General features: G+C 51.2%; 1 protein-coding gene across 8 annotated transcripts in view; it reads right to left on the bottom strand.

Annotated features, from left to right (window-relative positions):
• IRAG1 (inositol 1,4,5-triphosphate receptor associated 1) overlaps window positions 1-22772 on the bottom strand; it is a 128414-nt gene that overhangs the window by 47612 nt on the left and 58030 nt on the right. For 4 of the 8 annotated variants that reach the window (XM_051851398.2, XM_070073302.1, XM_070073288.1 and 1 more), the window contains 8 exons: window positions 18996-19162; window positions 15894-15964; window positions 13821-13994; window positions 12831-12908; window positions 12281-12333; window positions 12027-12071; window positions 10484-11095; window positions 8985-9063 (listed from right to left, as the gene is read on the bottom strand). In XM_051851398.2, the coding sequence (XP_051707358.2) occupies window positions 8985-9063; window positions 10484-11095; window positions 12027-12071; window positions 12281-12333; window positions 12831-12908; window positions 13821-13994; window positions 15894-15964; window positions 18996-19162 (1279 nt within the window). The remainder of the gene's footprint in view (window positions 1-8984; window positions 9064-10483; window positions 11096-12026; window positions 12072-12280; window positions 12334-12830; window positions 12909-13820; window positions 13995-15893; window positions 15965-18995; window positions 19163-22772) is intronic. The other 4 variants (XM_017345354.3, XM_070073303.1, XM_070073293.1 and 1 more) reach the window with 1 other exon arrangement.

The raw sequence follows: 22772 nt of genomic DNA, 5'->3' as shown, positions 1-22772 counted from the left end.
TAACAGAAATAACATAAAGCTTCTCTATTTTGGAGAAAGAAAGGGATGTCCAAGTACAGGAAGCACATAGAAATCCCAACAGACATGACCAGAAATGATCTTCACCACGACATATTGTTGCCAAACTCTCCACAGTAAAACATAAAGATTCTAAAATGTGCACAAGAGAAATGCCAGATTACTTTCAAAAGATCTCCAATTAGACTCACAGCTGACTTCTCAGAAACCCTACAGGCTAGGAAAGAATGGCAAGATATATTCCAAGTCTTAAGAGAAAAAAACTGTCAACCCAGAATACTGTACCCTGCAAAGCTCTCGTTTATGAATGAAGGTGAAGTAAAGACCTTCCATAACAAATAGAAATTGAAAGAATTTGTCACTACTCATCCAGCCTAACAAAATATGCTTAAGGATGTGCTACACACAGAAACACAGTCATCACTACAAAAGGTGAAGGCAGAAAATCTCCCAGTAAAAGTACAAAGGAAATCCAAAGTAAACAATAGGAATATTTATGGAAAATTGGCAGGGGCAAGTTGTTACTTATCAATAGTCACCTTGAATGTAAATAGTCTCAACTCTTCAGTTAAAAGACGCAGACTGGCTGAATGGGGGGAAAAAACAGCAAAATCCATCTATATGCTGCCTACAAGAAGCACATCTCACCAAAAAGATACCCACAGACTGAAAGTGAAAGGATGGAAAAAGATATTCCATGCTAATGGAAACCAAAAAAGAGCTGATGTAGCCATCCAATATCAGGCAAAATAGACTTTAACATAAAAACTCTTAAAAGAGACAAAAAAGGGTACTATGTAATGATTAAGGGATCAATTCAACAAGAAGATGTGACCATAATAAATGGATATGCACCTAATTATAGGGCAACTGGCTATTTAAAATAAATGTTAATGGATCTAAAGCGAGATATAGACTCCAACACAATAGTAACAGGGGACTTCAATATGCCATTTTCAGCAATAGACAGATCAACCAGACAGAAAGTCAGCAAGGAAACAGCAGAGTTAATGGATACTATAGACCAAATGGACCTAACAGAACTTTTCATCCTACAGATGCAGAATACACATTCTTCTCAGCAGTACATGGAACTTTCTCTAGGATAGACCATAGGGTAGGCCATAAAACAAGACTCAGCAAATTAAAAAAAAATAAAAATCATACCATGCATCTTCTCGGACCACAATGGAGTGAAGCTGGAAATCAATGACTCAAGAATCTCTAAAACTTATGAAAAGACATGGAGACTGAATAACCTGCTCCTGAATGAACAGTGGGTCATTGTAGAAATCAAAAGAGAAATCAAAAGATTTCTGGAAACAAGTGAAGATGACAATACAACATTGAAACTTATGGGATAGGAGCTGGTGCTGTGGCACAGCAGATTAAAGCCTCAGCCTGCAGCACAGGCATCCCATATGGGTGCTAGTTCAAGTCTTAGCTGCTCTACTTCTGATCCAGCTCTCTGTTATGGCCTGGGAAAGTAGAAGATGGCCCAAATCCTTGGGCCCCTGCACCTGTGTGGGAAACCCCAAAGAAGCTCTTGACTTCAGATCAGCTCAGCTCTGGCCATTGCAGTCATTTGGGGAGTGAACCAGTGGATGAAAGACCTCTTTCTCTTTCTCTCTTTCTCTCTCTTTCTCTTTCTCTCTCTTTCTCTCTCTCTAACTCTTTCAAATAAATAAATCTTAAAAAAAAACTTATGATATACAGCAAAAGCCATGTGAAGAAGAAAGTTTATAGCAAATAGTGCCTATATCAAGAAATTGGAAAGATACCAAATAAATGACTTATCAGTGCATCTCAAGGAACAAGAAAAACAACAGCAAACTAAATCCAAAACTAGGAGGAAAGAAATAATAAAATTAGAGAATAAACAAAATGGAAACAAACAAACAAACAAACAAAAAAAACCAAAACACAAAAGATCAGCGAAATGAAGAGCTGGTTTTTTGAAAAAAATAAACAAACTTGGCACACTATTGGCCAACTAACCAAAAAAAGGGAGTGATGAGGAAGACCCAAATCATTAAAATTAGTGATGAAAAAGGAAAGGTAACAACACACACCACAGATATAAAAATAATAATCAAAAATTACTACAAAAAGCTGTATGCCAACTAATCGGGAAAAATAGAAGAAATGGATAGATTCCTGGACACATACAACCTATCTAAACTGAGCCATGAAGACACAGACAACCTAAACAGACCAATAACCAAGAAGTAAATTGAGTCAGTAATAAAAACCCTCCCAGCAAAGTAAAGGCCAGGACTGGATGGCTTCACTAATGAATTTCACCAGACATTTAAAGAACTAACTCCAATTCTTCTCAAGCTATTCAAAACAATTGAGAGAGAGGGAGTCCTGAGCCGGCGCCGCGGCTCACTAGGCTAATCCTCCGCCTAGCGGCGCCGGCACACCAGGTTCTAGTCCTGGTCGGGGCGCCAGATTCTGTCCCGGTTGCCCCTCTTCCAGGCCAGCCCTCTGCTGTGGCCAGGGAGTGCAGTGGAGGATGGCCCAGGTGCTTGGGCCCTGCACCCCATGGGAGACCAGGAAAAGCACCTGGCTCCTGGCTCCTGCCATCGGATCAGCGCGGTGCGCCGGCCGCGGCGGCCATTGGAGGGTGAACCAACGGCAAAGGAAGACCTTTCTCTCTGTCTCTCTCTCTCACTGTCCACTCTGCCTGTCAAAAAAATAAAAAGAGAGGGAGTCCTCCTAAACTCCTTCTATGAAGCCAGCATCACCTTAATTCCTAAAGCTGAAAAACATACAACAGAGAAAGAGAACTATAGACCAATTTCCCTGATGAACTTAAACGCAAAAATCTTCAACAAAATGCTATCCAATTGAACTGAACAATACATCAGAAAGCTCATTCATCTGGACCAAATGGGATTTACCCCAGGCATGCAAGGATGGTTCAAGAATGACAAATCAATGTGATACATATACAAATCAAAGAACAAAAACCTTATGATTATCTCAATAAATGCAGTGAAAGCATTTGATAAAATACAACACCGTTTTATGATGAAATCTTTAAGCAAATTGTGTATAGAAGGAAAACAATTAAGGCAATTTATAGAAAACCCACAACCAGCATCCTATGAATGGAGAAATACTGGAAGCATTCCCAATGAGATCCAGAACCAAACAAAGATGTGTACTCTAACCATTGCTATTCAATATAGTCCAAATAGTTTTAGCCAGAGACATTAGGAAAGAAAAGGGAGAGGAGAGGAGAGGAGAGAGAGGAGAGAGAGGAGAGAGGAGAGGAGAGGAGAGAGGAGGAGAGGAGAGGAGAGAGGAGGAGAGGAGAGGAGGAGAGGAGAGAGGAGGAGAGGAGAGGAGAGAGGGGAGAGAGAGAGGAGAGAGAGGAGGAGAGAGAGGAGGAGAGAGGAGGAGAGAGAGGGGAGAGGAGGGGAGAGGGGAGGGGGGAGAGGGGAGGGGAGAGGGGAGGAGAGGAGAGGGGAGAGGAGAGGACAGGGGGGAGAGGAGGGGAGAGAGTGGAGGGGAGAGGGGAGGGGAGGAGAGGGGAGAGGAGAGGACAGGGGGGAGAGGAGGGGAGAGAGGGGAGAGGAGGGGAGAGAGGGGAGGGGAGAGGAGGGGAGAGGAGAGGGGGAGAGGGGAGGGGAGAGGGGAGGGGAGAGAGGGGAGGGGAGAGAGGGGAGAGAGGGGAGAGAGAGGAGAGGGGAGAGGAGAGGGGAGAGGAGAGGGGAGGGGAGGGGGGAGGAGGGGAGGGGAGGAGGGAAAGGGAGGAGGGGAGGGGAGGAAGAAAAGAAGGAAAGAAAAGAAAGAAAAGAAAGGGGATACAAATTGGGAAGGAGGAAGTCAAGCTATCCATATCTGCAAATGACATGATTCTATATATAGGGGATCCAAAAGATTCCAAAGAGACTATGTGAACTCATAGAAGAATTTGGTAAAGTGGCAGAATATAAAATCAACACACAAAAATCAATAGCCTTTGTATACAGACAGTGCCATAGCTGAGAAAGAACTTCTAAGATCAATCCTATTCACAATAGCTACCAAAAAATCAAATACGCTGGAATAAATTTAACCACAGATAAAGAGTTCTATGAGAATTGAAGAACATTAAAGAAACAAATAGAAGACAAAAAAAAAATGGAAAAATCAGTATCATCAAAATGTCCATACTACCAAAAGCAATTTACAGATTCAGTACAATCCCAATCAAAATACTTCATCAAAAGGACATTCTTCTCAGATCTAGAATAAATGATGCTGAAATTCATATGAAAACACAGGAGTCCCTGAATAGCTAAAGCAATTTTATGCAACAAAAGCCAGAGGCATCACAATACCAGCTTTCAAGACATATTACAGGGCAGTGTTAATCAAAACAGCTGGTACTGGTATAAAAACAGATGAATAGATCAATGGAACAGAAGAAAAATGCCAGAAATCAACCCACACATCTACAACCAACTTATCTTGTACAAAGGAGCTACAATCAATCCCTGGAGCAAGGACGGTCTCTTCAACAAATGGTGCCAGGAAAACTGGATTTCCACATGCAGAAATATGAAGCAAGACCCCTACCTCACACCTTATACAAAAATCCACTCAAAATGGATCAAAGACCTAAATCTTTTTTTTTTTTTTTTTGACAGGCAGAGTGGATAGTGAGAGAGAGAGACAGAGAGAAAGGTCTTCCTTTGCTGTTGGTTCACCCTCCAATGGCCGCCACGGCTGGCGCACCGCGCTGATCCGATGGCAGGAGCCAGGTACCTCTCTTGGTCTCCCGTGGGGTGCAGGGCCCAAGGACTTGGGCCATCCTCCACTGCACTCCCTGGCCACAGCAGAGAGCTGGCTTGGAAGAGGGGCAACCGGGACAGAATCTGGCGCCCTGACCGGGACTAGAACCCAGTGTGCCGGCGCCACAAGACGGAGGATTAGCCTAGTGAGTCGCGGTGCCGGCCAGACCTAAATCTATAACCTGATACCATCAATTGTTAGAGAACATTGGGGAAACTGCAAGACATTGGCATAGGCAAAGACTTCTTAGAAAAGATCGCAGAGGCACAGGCAATCAAAGCCAAAGGTGACAAATGGGATTACATCAAATTGAGAAGCTTCTGCACTGCAAGAGACAATCAGTGAAGTGAAGAGGCAATTGACAGATGGGAGAATTTTTTTTGCAAACTATGCAACTTGTAAAGGATTAAAACCAGAATATATAAAGAGATCAAAAAACTCAACAAAACAAACAACCCAGGTAAGAAATGGGCAAAGGACTTAAGCATTTTTCAAAAGAGGAAATCCAAATGGCCAACAGACACATGAAAAAATGCTCAAGATCACTAGTCATCAGGGAAATGCGAATCAAAATCACAATGAGGTTTCACCTCATCCCCATTAGAGTGGCTTTCATACAGAAATCAACAAACAACAAATGATGGTGAGGATGTGTGGAAAAGGTACCCTACTCCACTGTTGGTGGGAATGTAAACTGGTACAGTCACTGTGGAAGACAGGACGGAGATAACTCAGAAACCTGAATATAGATCTTCCAAATGACCCAGCCATCCCACCTCCTGGTAATTTACCCAAGGGAAATGAAACCAGCATATGAAAGATTTACCTGTACCTCCATGTTTATTGCAGCTCAATTCACAACAGCTAAGATATGGAATCAACCCATATGTCCATCAACTGAAGACTGGATAAAGAAATTGTGGGATATGTACACCATGGAATTCTACATAGCAGTTAAAAAATTAAATCCTGTCATTTGCAACAAAATGGATGGAAATGGAAACCATCATAGTGAAATAAGCCAGTCCCAAAACAAAAAACACCATCTGTTCTCTGACCTGTGATAACAAATAGTGCACCTAAAAGATAATCTATAGAAGTGAAACTGACACTTTGAGATGCAGTGACTTTGAACAGCCCTTGTGTTGACTACTGAGTTTTTTTTCATACTCCTTGCTGCATTCTTTACTTAGTATAGAGTTAATAGTATGTATTTTAAAGTTAATTGAAAATAGATTTTGGTAAAAAAAATTAGGAATATGAGTAGTAGGAGGAAGAGGTGTGGGAGTATGTGTGGGAGGGTGGGTACGGTAGGAAGAATCACTATGTTTCTAAAGTTATATTTATGAAATGCATGAAGTTTGTATTCCTTAATTAAAAGGTTTCTGGGGGAAGAAAAGAAAAATATACTTAAATATTGGAAGTTTGATCCTGCTAGCAAATTAACAGATAATGAAGTGGCATTTTATACTAATAATACATTATAATTGTTCCTATTGATTATCTTACTCTTACTATGTTCTTATGAATAAGGAACAAATGCAAAGGAAAGCAAAGCCTAGTGCTGGTAGTGCGTGGAGGACAGAGGCAGTGATGGTGGAGGTGATGACACAGGGAATCTCAGGTTTGAGAACTTACCCCAAGGGAGTAATGTAAAGGAAGAGGGGAAAACTACAAACACAAACTTGCTCATCATAGAGTTGTTAATCATAGCTGAACTGTAAACATCTGATCTACCCAACAATAGACACTTCACTACAGAAGGAAGTGTGCACCCATGAGACAATAAACACGGGAACCAGTCAGAACAGATGGGATCAGTTATGGACAACTTAAGTGAAAAGAAATAGAAATAGGCCATTCAACTGCAGCATCAACTTACTAAAAAGCTCTAAGTATTGGAATAGAGAAATTTTGGCTTTTTCAGAATGTATGGGGTTGTGGATAAGACAATTTTTTATTAGTGTTTTAAAACTGTTTTAATAAACAAATTTAAAATTAGAAGATATAAAATACATTTAAGATTCCATTAATTTATTCCTTCCAAAAAGTGACTTGGCACCTTTCCTTCTCTCACAGTCTTCCTTAGTGTTGACTGGTGAGGTTGCCAATGGTTTCACACCGGGGGCTTCACTGATGCGGGCCGCCCCCCCACACACCCCAGGGGCGTTCCCTAAGCAGGGGCTTCCACACTGAAGCTGCAGGTAGCAGCCCTAAGTGGGGCTCTTTGAAGCCTGGGCTCCTCAGAGGAGGGGGAGGGTCCCAGGAGGCAGGCATCCAATCCTTCCCACCCACTTCCAACAGAGCAGCCCCCCAGACACACCCCCACACGCCAGCCTGCTCTGGATTAGTGCATCTGCAATGGCACACCGCCAACCAGAGTTTCACAACTGCTTGTGTGACAGAAAACCCATGCAGTCAGGAGACCCTGAGGACTCACTTTTCTCAACTCTGAGATGACAGCAAGAATCCCCAGCCCTCTCACTCTATCAGGGGAGCTAGATGAAACTGGAGGTGCAGAGTGATTTGTACTACGGAAAGATGCTATGTGACATTTATTATGACTACGTATAAGGAGCAGGATGAAATATTGTAAGACTTCACTCAGATGAGGACCTAGAGTGATCAAACACGTGAGCACGGAGTATACGATGGCAGTGGCCAGGGGCTGGGGAATGGGAGTTGGTGTTCAGCAGGTACAGTGTTGCAGCTTGGGAAAAAGTAGTCATAGAGTTGGATGGTGGCCACAGTTGTGCAATGTGAGCATGCGCATGGTGAAAGTAGTCAGTTTTGTGTTATGTGTATCTGCCATAGTGAAAATAAAATACATGGGCCAGCATTGTGGCATAGTCCGTAAAGCCACAGTCTGTGAAGCCAGCATCCCATAATGGCACCAGTTCAAGTCCTGGTTGCTCCAGTTCCAATCCAGCTCCCAGGTAATGTGCTAGGAAAGCCTCAGAAGATGGCCCAAGTGCTTGGAGGCCTGCACCCATGTGGGAGACCTGGATGGAGCTCCTGGCTCCTGGCTTTGGTCTGGCCCAACCCTGGCTGCTGTGGCCATGCAGATCTCTCTGTCTCTCTCCCCCTCTCCAACTCTGCCCTTCAAATAAAATAAACAGATCTTAAAAATAAAATACTAACATAAAGGAGTCAGCTGCAGATGGTATGGCACAGGAGTAAGGAAATGAGGGTTTCAGAGCTGCAGGGGCTCTCCCACGCTTCACTGGGCAGGGATGACGATACAGAGAGGAGGGGTCACAGCCGCGATGAAGACATGGAGGTAAGGAGGTGTGTGGCCGCAGGGAGGGGGCGACAGCTGGCCTGCGCGGAGCTCTCTGCCCCATGGTGCTGTGATCAAAGCTACCAATTATTTTTATGAACCCGTCTCCATGTGCCTGCCCCATCTTCCACAATTTCATTAATTCAAGGAGTCCTTGCTCAGGGCCTCGCAGTGCCAGGCACCTTTGTCAGCATTCAGGGGTGGAGACTGCACAGAGACCCCCACCGTAGCAGAGGAAAGCTGACGCCCAGCCAGCACTCCCTGTGCTGCAGGCACTCAGCCTCACTGAACCCAATTCATCTCCCTGGTAACCCACGAGCCCCATTTCATGCAGGGAGCGGTGCAGCCTGTCCAGGCCATTTGACCAGTCAGGGGCAGAGCCTGGACTCAAAATGAACAGTGGGTGTTACCGTGCTGCCCACCCCACAGCTGGGCCCAGCATGTACACAGGTGCGGAGGGGTGGCTCGGCTCGGGCCTGGGGCACAGACTTTGCGGTAACAGCTGGTTAGAAAGCAAGAGGTGGCTCCAATGGCATGAAAAGGGGAACCGATCTATCTGGGGGGGCTTCCTGGGCGTCGGGGAAAGAGCACTGTCAGAAGTTCATGCAAAGGGCGCCCTTCCAGACCTCTGGAGCCACGCACGTTCTGCCTGGGGCCCTGGGGCCCTGGGGCTGGTGGGGCACAGTTTTGGACGTGCTGAGTGGGCAGGAAACGCCATCTGCTTCATTGGTTTATTTGCAAATATTTACTGAGGGCCTGCTCTGTGCCCAGCCCACGCCGAGGCTGGGGTGGACAAAGGCCATAGGCAGGAAGTCCCGCGTTTACACATTCGCCTTCCCCAACGAGGCGCCCACAAACCAGCCCTGGCCCCGGGGAGCCTCGGCCCCGCACCACCTACCTTTTTCCTGCTCAGCCGCTTCACTGAGTTCTGGGAGCCTGAGCCCCACCAGGTTCTGATTTCTCATCAGGATGTGCTCCTTTGTGGGAGGACAGAGAGTCAAAGTTTCAGGGCACAGCATCGGGCTGCATTCCTCAGTGGGTTCCCTGGTTCTGTGACCCCGAGCCTTAGGAGACTGGATGGCGTGGCACAGTGAGATATGACAGACACCAGGATCACAGCTTCTCTCCCAGCCAGTAATGGTGCAAGAACCACCCCTCCCCCATTAGCACCATGTTCCTTGGGGCAAGAGTGGTCCTTGGCAGGGTCTGCTTGGCAAATGAGTCCATGGGTCTGAGGGTGAGCGATTTGCTGAACCACACTGCGGCTGCAGCTGGCAGGGGGCAGGGGACAGGGGGACAGAAGGGTAACCTAGGTGCGTACTGGGTGCTCTTTGAACAATCCCCTATGATCTGGTGGCTGGCTGCAGCTTTCTGCCCCGCTGTTCCGGGCACCACGTGCCCACACCCAGGACTTGTGGCTTCCCCACCCCCTCACTTCAACAGCTTCCTGTGGTGCCTTTTGGATTTTTAAACTCTCAGGACACATGAGGGCTGGGCCCTGCTGCCCCGAGGCCTCAGCCGTCAGAGCCTGGCAAGATGGGAGGCTGAGCACAGGTGTGTGGCACAGGTGGGCACCAGTCCAGGGTCCTCAAGTGGAAATGTCCAGCAGAGCTCCTTGACCCTGTGACTGGGCCACCAAAGGGTTCTTTTTGTCTCCAGGGTGGCAGCTCAGCCTTTTGGATAAAGGACAGGAAGAGGCCAGCAGGGGGTGCTCATGACCCAAATGGAAGTCCAGGGCTGGAGCCCCCGCCTGGTGCTCAGTCACCAGGGTAGTGGTTAGTGGAATGTGTTAACATTTTCTGCCTCACACTCCAGTCTGTCTGTCCTACATATCTCTGGATATGCCAACTCACCCCCTGCAGAGGCTGGCGGCCCAGAGACTATTGTGCCTGGCATGATGGCCTGTGGAAGCTGGGGGCACTAGAAGCAGCTCGCCGTGGAAGACAAGCCTGCCACGGGCAGCATCGTACTCGGGGGCCCTGTTCGTGGGCATCAGGAAGAAAGCTTGGGGTACCACAAAGGAGAAAACTACTCCATCCTTGCTGAGCCCTGAGGGCATCCCAGCATGCACCCCGTCGAGGGACCCAGCAGGAGGAGGAAAGCTGCCCAGCATTGGGGGACCCCGTGTCCTTCCCCTGATGGGTGGCATCATGTGGCAACTATACCCAGGCTGCCTTCCACCCAGTGCCAAGGTCAGAAGCTGACACCTGAAGCTGGTGTTCTAAGGAGATGCCTGCCACCCATGTGACCTGGCCTCTCGCGGTTGGGGAGCTGAGCACCCTGGAAGGCCCAAGTCCTGGCCAGAGCCACTCTCCCAGGCCCCAGTGTCAGCTCAGGGACCTGCAACCCAGGGGTTACCTGGTGCTCACACCATGCCCAGCAGCCCCCGGGACCTACCTCACGGAGCTTGGTCAGCTTCTGCATCCGCACAGGCTGCACTTGAATCTGGAAGTCTGTAAGCCCCGGCGCCTTGGCCAATTTGCCTTTGCCAGAGAAGCGCCTCTCTTCCTCCGCCAGCGGCAGCTTGGCCAGAACCTTCTGCAGCCGGGGGCCTGGTGCTTCAGGGCCACTATCCCAGGAGACACCCCGCAGCAGAGGGGGCCGGGGCGCAGGGGACCGCAGCTCAGCCGGCGAGCCCACCTTGGGCCCCGTGGGCTCACCAGCCGAGACTTTTCCCTGGGAGGCTGGGGTGGCCGGCCCCCCTGGGCCGTGGGCCGGACTTCGAGGCAGAGGGTTGCCCTCCCTGGCCGTCTTCAGGGGCAGCTTCCCCAGTTCCCCCTCAACAGAGCCAGGCTGGGGGCTGTTCAAGGCCATTTTCCCACCAGTGCTCGAGCCAGAAGCGGGGGCCTTGGGAGTGGTCTCAGGGTGCTGGAGGGGATCGAAGTTTTCCTTTTGTTCTATTGCAAGCTCTTTGGGCTTCTCCGCCGGGGGAGAGCGAGGAGTCAGCCTGCCCTGGGACACTTTCCTCTGGTCATTCTGCTTTCGGTCAGCTACCCCTTTGGGGACGTTCTGAAAGAGACAAGGTCGAGTTGGCACCGTGGCACAGGCAGGGCAGGGGACAGGTGAAGACATTTCTGCTGTGGGTCTCCTTCCCCCCCCACCCCTCAGACTCTGCCAAGGAGCCCTTTGTGCGTGTGTGGTTGGGGGAGGGCTTCTCAGTGGCTCTGGGCCAGCAGTGAGGACCCACAAACAAGCCTGAGGTCTGTATGGCCCAGAGGACAATGGAGCTGCAGTCGGGATCCAGCCAAGAACTTGCCATGGGCTGGCAGCTGAGCAGAGAGGAGGAGAAGGCCGGCCTGGCCCAGCTCAGCTGCCCCAGATTCCAGTCTTGGCTCTGCCTGGTAAGGCCCTTAACTCCTAGGGACTCGGATCCCCCTGCAGGCTTGTGACCCTCTCAAAATACGTCTGCGTGTGCATGAGGGGCGTAGCACTCTTCTGGGAAGAGAAGCCACAGCCTTCAATGATTTCTCAGAGGTCCACAACCCAACAGAGGTTAAGGATCATCAGAGCAGGCCTTTCTCGCAAAGGTGCTGGCTCACTGCTCAGTTCTGAGACTCCCACCCCCTGCTCCACTCCCCGTGGGAAATCCGCTCTGTGAGAGTGCCTGTGTGCCGACCCTTCGCCCAAGGACTGGCCCCTGGGCCTGGCTCTAGGTGAGCCTGTGTCCCAAAGCAGGCACCTTTCTCTGAGCAGGCATGGGGCACTTCTGCCCACCCCAGGCAGCACCGCAGCCAGGGGCTGGATGTGCTCCTTGCCTCTGGCCGGCAGCCTGGCCTCCGTGGAGGTCACCCCCAGTGACTCCGCCTGCGCAGCAGGGCAGCACACCCGACTGTTTCCACCCCTCCCCTCCCCCCAACCTCAGGCTGCTCAGGGGCCAGGTTCCTAGAAGACTCAGTCTCCCATTCCCAAATCCTCCAAACTGAGCAAAGCCCAAACTCACAGGCTCGCCAAGGTGAGGTGAAGGGATTTCGGCCTCATCCCCGCTCTGCGGGAAAAAGCAAGCACAGTAAGCCCACCGTGCGGAGACCTTTGCTCCAAATCCCCGAGATCCCCTCAGGTGAGGCCCCGGCAACGTCGTCAGCACCTCCCCACCCAGCACCCTCAGCTCCAGGGGTCATGGGGGGGGGGCTCCAAGTTTAGGGGTCGGGGAGAAACCAGTTGACCCAGAAAGAGCACAGTGCACGGTGCCGTTACCTGTGCTGGTGCTCCGGGCACAGGGGGCTGTGGGCCACTGCACACATCCAAACCTGGAACCGGCCAGATCCTGGTCAGTGATGCTCTGGGCCCTTTGGTAAAGACTTGCCCCTCCCCTTGCCCCCAAGCCTCCTCCCTGAGCAACCTCAAGCCTGAGGGCCTCCCTCCCGGTGGGCAGATTGGGTGGGGGGGACCTCTAAATCCTCACAGAAGCATGAGGGGCTGAGGCATAGGGAAATCAGCAGTGCCGAGCCCGAGCCCGAGCCGGCCCACAGCACCAACCAGCGCAGCCCGCTCTCCCTGCACCCTGCCGATCCAAGGGGGTGACCCTCAACGCAGCCCAGTAAAAGGAAAAGCAACCAAAACCCTCAAAGTAGCCCGAGCAGGAAGCCTGTCCAAATGAGCATTGCTCTCTCTGCATCTTCTCATAGCCCCTGCCATGACCTTGCCCGGAGCCCTGCTAGCCCAGAACCCCAGGGGGACGGGTACCTGCCTCCCGTGGGGCAACCCCACCGGGGAGCTGCCCAGGAGTCCTGAGTGGGAGCCTCACCTGGCGGGGTGGGGACGGCAAGGGAGTTGCTGCGAGAGCACGTAGGAGACGCTCCTGGGCTGAGGCCTGGGGACACAGCTGCGGAGACAGATGCATGTTGGCGGGCATTTGGGAAGGGTTGGGACATGGGCATAACACGGACGCTTTCAGGGAACCACACCTGCTGTGTTGGGGCCAGCGGTAATTCTGCACTGCCACCTAAGGCTCTAAGCACAGCCCCACAGAGAGGCCCTCGGGTCATTTAAGGGGTGTGAAGTCACCCTGCTTGGCCAGCCTGACCTGAACTCAGAGCACCTTCCAGACCTGGCACAGCCGTTCCTCCAGGGCCCCCAGTACGGACCTGACTTCACGGGCGCCCTTGCCCTCTTTGGCACCCGCAGACTTGCCTAAAACCCGCCCCAACTTTCTGATCAGGAATTAGGATAAGTTGAGCCAGAGGGGCAGCAGGAGCATTTCAAGGTGCAGGAAAATCTCCCCAAGAGCCCTCGCTCTGCTGGGGGCCCGTGACAGGCTCTTCGGACTGCAGAGCAGGGACCCACAGGCCAGAGTCCCCTGGAGACTCCACCCACACAGGGCGAGCCAGGGTCTGGGCATCCGAATTTCTCCCCATGCAGGACTAAGGGTGGGCGTAGGGTGGGGCGGAAGCTGGTAGAGGGGAAGGAGGAGTTCAACTGGAGCTTGGGGTGTGCGTTGTGTGGGTTGACGTTTCCTGGAAGCCACAATGGTCGTACATGGTGAAAAGCCCGAGTTTCCTGGCCAGAGCTGGGCAGGCATTTTGGAGACTGAGAAATAGCACAGGGCTCTCTCCCCAGGGCTCCGACCTCCTGGGGCCTGGAAGCCCTGGGGCAGCCAGTTAACAGGGGTCCCTCTGTCTCCTCTGCAGTAAGACCCTCCCTGCAGCTGGGTTGGGTCCAGTCCGGCCTGGCCCGGCCCAGCCCTCCCCAGCTCAGAGCACCCTGTGTAGCCACCTGTCCCTCCCGCCTGGCCTACCTGTCGGGGAGTCCCCGGGGCTGCTCCTGGACTTCCTACCGCGCCGCGCCAGGAAGCGCTCGCTCACCGACTTGGCTTCTTCCAGCAGCGCCAGGTTTTTCTTCTTGTCCTCCTCCGAGATGCTGATGTCCGGCAGCTGGTCGTGGACTAGGTCAATGACGTGCCCCGCAGGGTCTGCGGGGAGGGCCGGCTCAGGCTGAGGCCCTGCTAACCACACACCTCGGCCCAGGGCTGCCACCTAGAGCTGCCCAGCCCGCCGCACCTCCCGCCTTTGCCCAGGGACACCCCTGGGCCTCCTCTGCAGGCCCGTCTGCTCCAGCTTGCTGCCTGTGGCTGGGGCAGAGCTCTGCTACAAGTGGCCATGAAGACGCAACTAGAGGAAGGCCTTGAGGGAGCCCCCTCCCCCCATGCTGTCTGCTTCCCCAAGTGTTCCTCCAGCTGGTCTCTGTTTCTTCGGCAAGCTAGTGAGCTTCAGGTGTGTGGATAAAAGCTGCAATGGGAAGATCGCGGGCCACAGATGGGAACCATGGCTGCCAGTCCTCCCCTTGCACCTCCACTCCACTGTTTACTCCCTTCCTTCCCCAGCAGCCCCCAGGGCTGGGGTGGATGAGTGGCACCACCCCTTCCCGGTTACTCAGGTTCATGGGAGACCGCACCTCACCTCCAGCCAACTGTATTTACCTGTAGATAGCCCTGGGGCTTGCCCCTCCTCTCTCTTCTGACTCCTAGGCTCTTCCCTGAACAATTGCGCCCCCACTGCCTGCTGGCTGGTCCCCCCCTCCCGTCCTGCGCTGCTATCAGGGTTTTCCTAAAAGCCATGTCCACCATCCCGTTCTCCTGCATCCTCCAACGGGGCCACCCCAGGGACCACGGGGAGCCAACGCGCCTCCCAGCTGGTCTCACACATTCGTATCCCCCAGCCTCCACCATCACTTCTTTTGGCAGTAGCTCCTCATTTTTCAGGGGGTGAACCCCTTCTGATTGCTGGGAGAATTTTAGTTAGGAGAGTGCTAACCACACCCACCCCAAGCCCCAAGGGTGGGACTGTGTATCAGCCTTGGCCACTAGAGGAATTCTGTTCCGTTGACCGCAAGGAATAGCATGAGGGTGGCCGCATGAGGCCCACGAGCGGCAATCCCGGGAAGTGTGTGGGTAGCATGGGGAAGCCAATGGGAGGTAAACTTGGAGTTGTGGTAGCCACTCACTACATGTGTCAGGGTTGTGTGCTCCGTCTGCTCCCTGCCCAAGCAGAAAGCAAACACACAAAAGACTTGAGAAATGGCGTGGGCGATGACTAATCCAAACCCTGTGTGAGCACCTGGATTTGCTACCTGAAACTACAAGCCTGATTGATTGATGACTGATGATAATGAGATGATTGTGTCAGCTGATGTGAGCTGGACTTCTGATCGATTTAGCTGCCAGCACAATGCTCTGTCATGGCTCCTGCTCCCTGCCGTCACTTCGTCCTCCAGGAATGCCTTTCTTCTTCTTAGCTCTAAGGGGCGACTCAACCACCCTCTCCTTTGGAATATCTGCCCAGTCTTTGCCTCCCGAGAGAATGCGTCCCTTTCTTGCCCAGTTACCCAAGCTGTTTTGTGAAAGCCCTTACAGTACGGTGTCCCAGTGTATCTGTTCACGCCTTGGTCTCCTCATACGGAGCATACGAGCAACACGCAGGCTGGGACCAGGCATGGAGCCGCGTTCTGGTGGCCATGGGGCAGGCTGGGAAAATTCATCTGGGGAATGAGTGTGTGAGCCGGGCAGCCAGCCTGACACTCGGGCACTCTCTTACCTAGGTATGGGCCTTTGTAGCAGGAGGGCCCCAGAATTGAGCTTTACCCAGCTGTTCCCTCTTGGACTTCCTCATCTGCCTCTTCACATCCTAGTCTTAACTTTTCACCACAAGAACTTGAAATTAGACATCGTAATTCTTCTGCATTCCAACATGAGGGGCTGATATAGGGATGAGCTGCCTTGCAGATCAGGAGAGGGGGAATGGCCCGAGTCCAGCCCAGCCGCTGGAGCTCAGTCTTCTACTCAAACACACCTTCGGGTTGGCCTAGCCCTTACCCAGAGAAGTCAGCGGGGCCGTGGAAACCTTCAGGTGGCGGTGAGAGAGCCTCCGGTGGGGGCTGTGAGCTCTGAAATACACAAGGGCCAGCTTGTTACGAAAATCTATCCCAGCTCGGCAATAGGCAGAACGAGGCCTCCATGGGGAGGGGCCTTTCTTCTGCAGGGGTCATTTGGATATTCGTGATGTCCTTCATGGGCCATGCAAAATGAACGACTTAAAAATCAGCCTGCCGGAGCCTGGCTGAGTTTTGAGCCCCACCTATGGTTGCCTTAGGAGCATTAGACCATGTGATTTTGCCGGCCTCACATGACCCGCTGGCCAGCCGTTCTCCACCCCTGCTCTCTGCTCCCCCAAAGTCTCGTCCCTGGCTTTCAACTTGGGAGCACATCAGAACTGCCGCTCTGAGGTCCCACCTAGACCCGTGAGGTCAGGGACTCTAGGGGTGGTGGCGGCAAGCTGTGCTCTAACAAGTGCCCCAGTTGATTCCGACGCATGTGCAAGCTTTCCAACCTCTGATGTAAGGGGGTATATCTGGGATGTACTCTTTATTAGGGCCTAGACTCTGAGCTAACATCTAACTTGGAGAAATCTCATAAAACATAAGCAACTGGGGCTGGCACTGTGGCACAGCAGGTTAAAGCCCCAGCCTGCAGTGCTGGCATCCCATATGGGCGCTGGTTCTAGTCCCGGCTGCTCCACTTCCAATCCAGCTCTCTGCTATGGCCTGGGAAAGCAGTGGAGGATGGCCCAAGTCCTTGGGCCCCTGCACCTGCATGGGAGACATGGAAGAAGCTCCTGGCTCCTGGCTTCGGATCAGCTCAGCTCTGGATTTTGGGTCATTTGAGGAGTGAACCAGAGGATGGAAGACCTCTCTCTCTCTCTGGCTCTCTCTATATATATAACTCTGTCTTTCAAATAAATAAAAAATAAATATTTAAAAAAAAATGAAGCGGACAGTGCCGCGGCTCACTTGGCTAATCCTCGTGCCGGCACCCTGGGTTCTAGTCCCGGTTGGGGCACCAGATTCTGACCCAGTTGCTCCTCTTCCAGTCCAGCTCTCTGCTGTGGCCTGGGAGTGCAGTGGAGGATGGCCCAGGTCCTTGGGCCCTGCATCCGCGTGGGAGACCAGGAGGAGGCACCTGGCTACAGATTGGCACAGCGCACCAGCCGTAGCGGCCACTTGGGGGGGTACCAACAGAAAAGGAAGACCTTTCTCTCTCTCTCTAACTCTGCCTGTCAAAAAAAAAAAAAAAAAAAAAAAGTAAGGAACTGAGGTCTGGTAGAGATACTGATGATTTATATTTGAGAGAAAAGGTGAGAGTATGATTTCATTGCCCTGAAGAGCATTAACCTATTTTATATCTAACTTAGCAATGTTATTCCAGCATTCTTTCCCTCCCCACTAATTATACACACATATGTATATAGATATACAGGGTTTATCTAAATCTAGATACAGATATGGATACACACACACACACACACACACACACATCACGTAGAGGACTACCCTCCTCTAAATTGATTTTGGTATCCTGCTGCTTCCCTCTAATGAGCAAAAAATAAATCTTTAACATATGCTCACTATATATTTGTATGAGGATTATCCTTTTAAGTTTTTGAATATTTGCTTATTTGAAAGTTAGAAAGACAGAGGCAAAAAGAAATTGTTCAACCACTGGTTTACTCCCCAAATGCCTGCAACAGCTAGGGGTAGGCTGTGCTGAAGCCAGGAGCCCAGAACCTGATCCAGGTCTCCCATATGGTTGCAGGGACCCAAGTACTTGAGTGATCGCCTACTGCCACCCATGGTGACCATTAGCAGAAAGATGGAATTGGAAATAGAGCTGAGATTTGTATCTGGAGACTCCAATATGGGTTGCAGGCATCCCAAGCAGTACCTTAACCACTGCACCAAAGACCTGCCATTTTTTTTAAGTTTTTGAAAATTATGCTTAGATTATCTCACTCCAGTTAGACCAGGGTGGAAAACGTCTGGCTTGTGGGCCATTTAAGACCTGTAAAATCATTCAGTCTGGCCCTGCCACAGCAACCACAGGCAGGACTCGAAATTCATTAAATGTATAGCAGATTGGTGTTGTTTTGTTGTTTTTTTTTTTTTCCTTTTCCGTTGGTTCACCCTCCAATGGCCGCTGCGGCCGGCACACCACACTGATCTGAAGCCAGGAGCCAGGTGCTTCTCCTGGTCTCCCATGCGGGTGCAGGGCCCAAGCACTTGGGCCGTCCTCCACTGCACTCCCGGGCCACAGCAGAGAGCTGGCCTGGAAGAGGGGCAACCGGGACAGAATCCGGCGCCCCGACCGGGACTAGCAGTGGATTAGCCTATTGAGCTGTAGCACTGGTCGGCTGAGCAGGCCGGTTTTTTTTTTTTTTTTTTTTTTTTTTTTTTTTTTTTTTTTTTACAGGCAGAGTGGACAGTGAGAGAGAGAGACAGAGAGAAAGGTCTTCCTTTGCCGTTGGTTCACCCTCCAATGGCCGCCGCGGCCGGCGCGCTGCGGCCGGCGCACCGCGCTGATCCGGTGGCAGGAGCCAGGAGCCAGGTGCTTTTCCTGGTCTCCCATGGGGTGCAGGGCCCAAGCACCTGGGCCATCCTCCACTGCACTCCCTGGCCACAGCAGAGAGCTGGGAGCAGGCCGGTTTTTAAGTTGCTAATTTTGTATGGCCCATGAATGATACTATAAATGCCCAGTGGCCCTTCTGGGAGTAAAGATTCCCTACCCCTGAGGCAGATGAAGGAATGGGTTAGTGCTACGTAAAACCAAAGCAGTGACATCCCGGAGCATGCGAGCCCACGTCCCTCCTAGGAGACCGTCTTCCACGTGGAACCTGCTTCAGCCAGGGGCAGGATCCCACAGTCAAAGACTCACATCTTGCCAACCATCTGCAGATACCTGGTCTGTAGCAGAAACTTCCTGGCTGTGAATTTCAAACAGCCTCGCAGAGTGCAAAGGGCCAGATGCAGGAGAGGGAAACTCATTTGGGGAAAAAGTTACTGTAAAAATCCCAAACTGCTTGGTTGTATTTGCACCAATAAAATGATACAAGAAAGAAGAAAATATTTAAAAAAACAGAACAACCTGATCCCCATATTGTAGGAGATACTGTGCATCACAGCAGAAGAATCAGGCACCCGGGACGTGTACCTGTTGGCCAGGTTTTTGTCGGTTTCTCCTTCCGGTGAACTGACATCTCCGGTCAGGATGATTGTGGGTGGACTGTGAGCTATTTCTGCGGGTGCAGGGCCCTGGTTTAGAACAAAAACACAGACGGTGTTAGGCTGGGGGCAGGTAGGGTCTTCCTGGGGTTAAGCTAAAGTGTTTCTCCTAGCATCCTGAAGATGCGTGGCCGTCCTGTGAGGAGACCGGAGCAAGGTTTGCACCCCAGCTGGAGTGACGTCCAATTGATGAATAAAAATGCTGCATATTAAAGGTATATAACATGATGTTTTAACATACACGTGCATTGTGAGATAGCTACTGCCATCAAGCTAACTAGCATATCACCACCACCTCACACGGTTACTCTGTGTGTGCGTGTGTACGATACTCAGCAAGTTCAAGTACATCACACATTATTAGTAACTGTAGCCACCACACTGCCTGTCAGCACTCCAGAACGTACCAATCTAGAAATGCATGGATCTTTTCCCTTGGATCCATGCCTCCCACTTTGCCCTGTTGCCTGATCCCTGGGGCCCACCAGGCTCCTCTTCCTATGAATTTGACTTTTCCGGATTCCACATGAAAGTGAGATCATGCAGTAGTTGTCTGTGTCACCACATTCCACTTAGCATAACGTCCTCTAGGCTCAACACGGATGAGCCGCGTTGCACCAACATGGATGTAGTGTTACATTTCATTGTGTGTGTGTGTGTATGTGTGTGGGTGTGCAGCACACTTCCTTATGTGTTCATCCATTCACACACACTTCAGCTGTTTCCATGGCTTGGCTGCTGTAACACACAAATGTGGGGTTTTGGGGGACATTCAGAATGAAGAAATGGTAGGCAACTTCTTCATTGTCCAGCAGGCATTTGGCTGAGCTTAACACAGCCCGCTTTTCATGTGGTACTAGGGACGCGACAAGCCTTCCTTTACTAATTCTCACCGATCATGCAGGGAACGAATGGCACAGGGTCCTCAGACTGTGACTGACCTGGCTGGGAGGAACCGAGGCCAGCAGAAAATGTGGCACCCGCACAACCCGCATAATGAATGACAGTCCTCTCTTTTGGGTGATGATGACATTTCAGTAAAGGGGATTTATTCAGTGGGTAGTGGAATGCAGTTTAACTTTGCTTACTTTGTAAAAATGTAAAAAACATAAATAAATGTTCAACACATACAAATAACTCTGAAGATAGAACAAAAGTTATTGTCTAATCCTTGAATTCTTGAGGCATTATTTTATGATTGTTAACTAAGAGCCAAAATACCTCAACCTAGGGTGGTGAATTTGTAATTTGCATCAGGTGCTGCTGATGGTTGTGTAGATGATAAAATTCTGTCACGGGTCTAATAGGTATTTGTTGAGAGAAGAAATGAATGAATGAAATAAAAGCAGTAAGATACATAAGGATGCACCTGAACTGGTGTCCTCCCAGGCCTGAACAGATGGCAGTGTGTGTGTGTGTGTGTGTGTGTGACAATAGCATCACTGTCAACGCGCAGTATGTCTCTGGTTCTTTGGTCACCTCCTGTGGCAGTGTTTTCATCGCACACTGTTCCCAGGTATGGCTGGGAGGCCCTCTGGGGGTTCTATCAAATGTCCACTCGTGAACTTAAGACAGTGTCTGCCATTGACCTCTTCCTCCCCACCTCGCCAGCCGGCACCTGCTGCCATGGCTGCCAGGACCCTCTCGGCTGCCCTGCCGCCCACCCCAAAGAGCAGTCTGCTAACGCACACTCCCAAGCATACGGCCGCCACCTCCCACTGCTGGGGCAGTGGGTGCCAGTGGTCCCAAGAGAACCCATTCCTGGTTCTATTCTGACCTCAACTGGCCCACGCTGAAACCATGGCCTGGCGGCAGCCAGCAGCCTACAGCCCTCCCAGGGCCAGGACTGAGCTGTGTTCCTGAGCCCTCAGGTCATGGGTGGTGGTCCCTGGCAGGATGGGGAGGAAGCCCTCTCTCCTTTGCACAGTGCACCTTCTTGTTACATGGATGCTGGGCAGTGCATCTGGACTGCTTAAATCCCACAGTTTTTAGTGAAACTAACACTTCCCTCCCGTGAGCCCAAACACAAGGCCGTGTTCGGGGGACGTCTCTCCACGGGAGCCAAGCCAGGGAACAGGGAACACCATGTGCTGCCTCTGCACCAGATGCTTTTTTTGGAAGCCCAAAGCCGAACCCTTGAGAAGACACTCCTGGGGCCCTGTGTTCCCACCCAGGCCCACTTAGCACAGGAAACTGAGTGGCTGCAGTCAGGGGAGAAGCTCGGGATCTCCCACCTCTCAGAGCCCTGGGTGTGGACTTGAGCAGGGGAGGAGGAGTAGGAGGCAGCATTGCCTATTGGGAGAGCTGGACAGACCTGTGCTCAAATTCTCACCCAGCCACAGCTAGCTGTGTGTCCTTGGTGAGTCACTGAACCTCTCTGGGCTCTGTGATCATAAAATCTGACTCAGCAAGGCAGTGTGAGGATGAAAAGCAAAGTTGGAAAGCACCTGTCACTGGTGAGCTCAGTAAATGACCATTTCACTGTCTGTCTATTTTTTTAAGTTACCCACCATGCACGGAGGAGCAGCTTGGGATACAAAGACAAGGTCTTCTAGGACTCACAGTCCAGCAAGAGATACAGAGAACTGGGGCTTGGAATATAAGTCTCAGGTATAAGGTGGCAAGGGATGGATCGCAGGCATGAATGCTCAGAGGAGAGAGAAGGAAACTGTAGGGGAGGTGGAGAAGCCACAAAGTGAGCACTTGAGCTGGGTCTGGAGAGATGAACTCAGCCTGCTAGACAGAGCCATGAGTGCCAAGGTTTTTGCCTAAAGGAACAGCATTAGCAAAAAGGCATAACTAGGAATTATAGATGCACAGTGCAGCTTGATCCGGAGCATGGACTATGCAGCATGTGAGAGTGGAGAAATGAGAAATTAGAACAAGAGGTGGAGCCAGCTTCCGGAAGTCCCTGAATGCCACTCCAGTGAGTTTGGTCTTCACGGTTTTTGGCACCAGAGACCCTGAAGCTTAGGTGTGCGGATAACTTCGCTGCCCAAACAAAATACATAGAAATGTTGATAGCAGGTCCACCCATGAGCCCCCATGACTCACACTGGTGAGGCGATGGAAGAGGCCCAGTTACTAAAGCAACTGTCTTCCCTGTAGGAGGCAGAGGTAGAGAGACAGAGAAAGACAGATAAGAGGATGGGGGGGGCACTCTCATCTTCCAGTTCACTTTCCAAATGTCCATAACGGCTGGGGCTGGGCTGTGGGCAAAGCTAGAATCTAGGAGCTGAATCCAGGTCTGCCCCGTGGGCAGCATGAAGACAATGACTTGAGTCATGACTGCTGCTGCTTCCTGGAGTCTGTGTCAGCAGGAAGCTGGAGTCAGGAGCCAGAGCCAAGGGTGGCCCCCAGATTCTCTGACTGGGGGCCCAGGCATCCTAACCCGGGTCCTGAGCACCCCCACCCTGGGCCACCAGAAATGTTGAGGAGTTCACTGGTGAGTTGGAGCTCACTGTTCACTTGGTTGGCCAAGGTGGAGTAACAGGAAGTCAGCCTGATGCTGGTGGCTGGAACCAAGACTGGCGGACCCGTCTCATGGTCCCAGGGCTCCATTCCCTCCAAGAACACAGATATTTGTCTTTCTGTCAAGGACCCCTCCTGGGAGAGATGCCCAGGGAACTTCTCCCTAAGC

The sequence above is a fragment of the Oryctolagus cuniculus genome, chromosome 1, assembly GCF_964237555.1.
Source record: "Oryctolagus cuniculus chromosome 1, mOryCun1.1, whole genome shotgun sequence".
In the NCBI taxonomy this organism is placed as follows: Eukaryota; Metazoa; Chordata; class Mammalia; order Lagomorpha; family Leporidae; genus Oryctolagus; species Oryctolagus cuniculus.
This window is presented reverse-complemented; position numbering and strand designations above follow the sequence as displayed.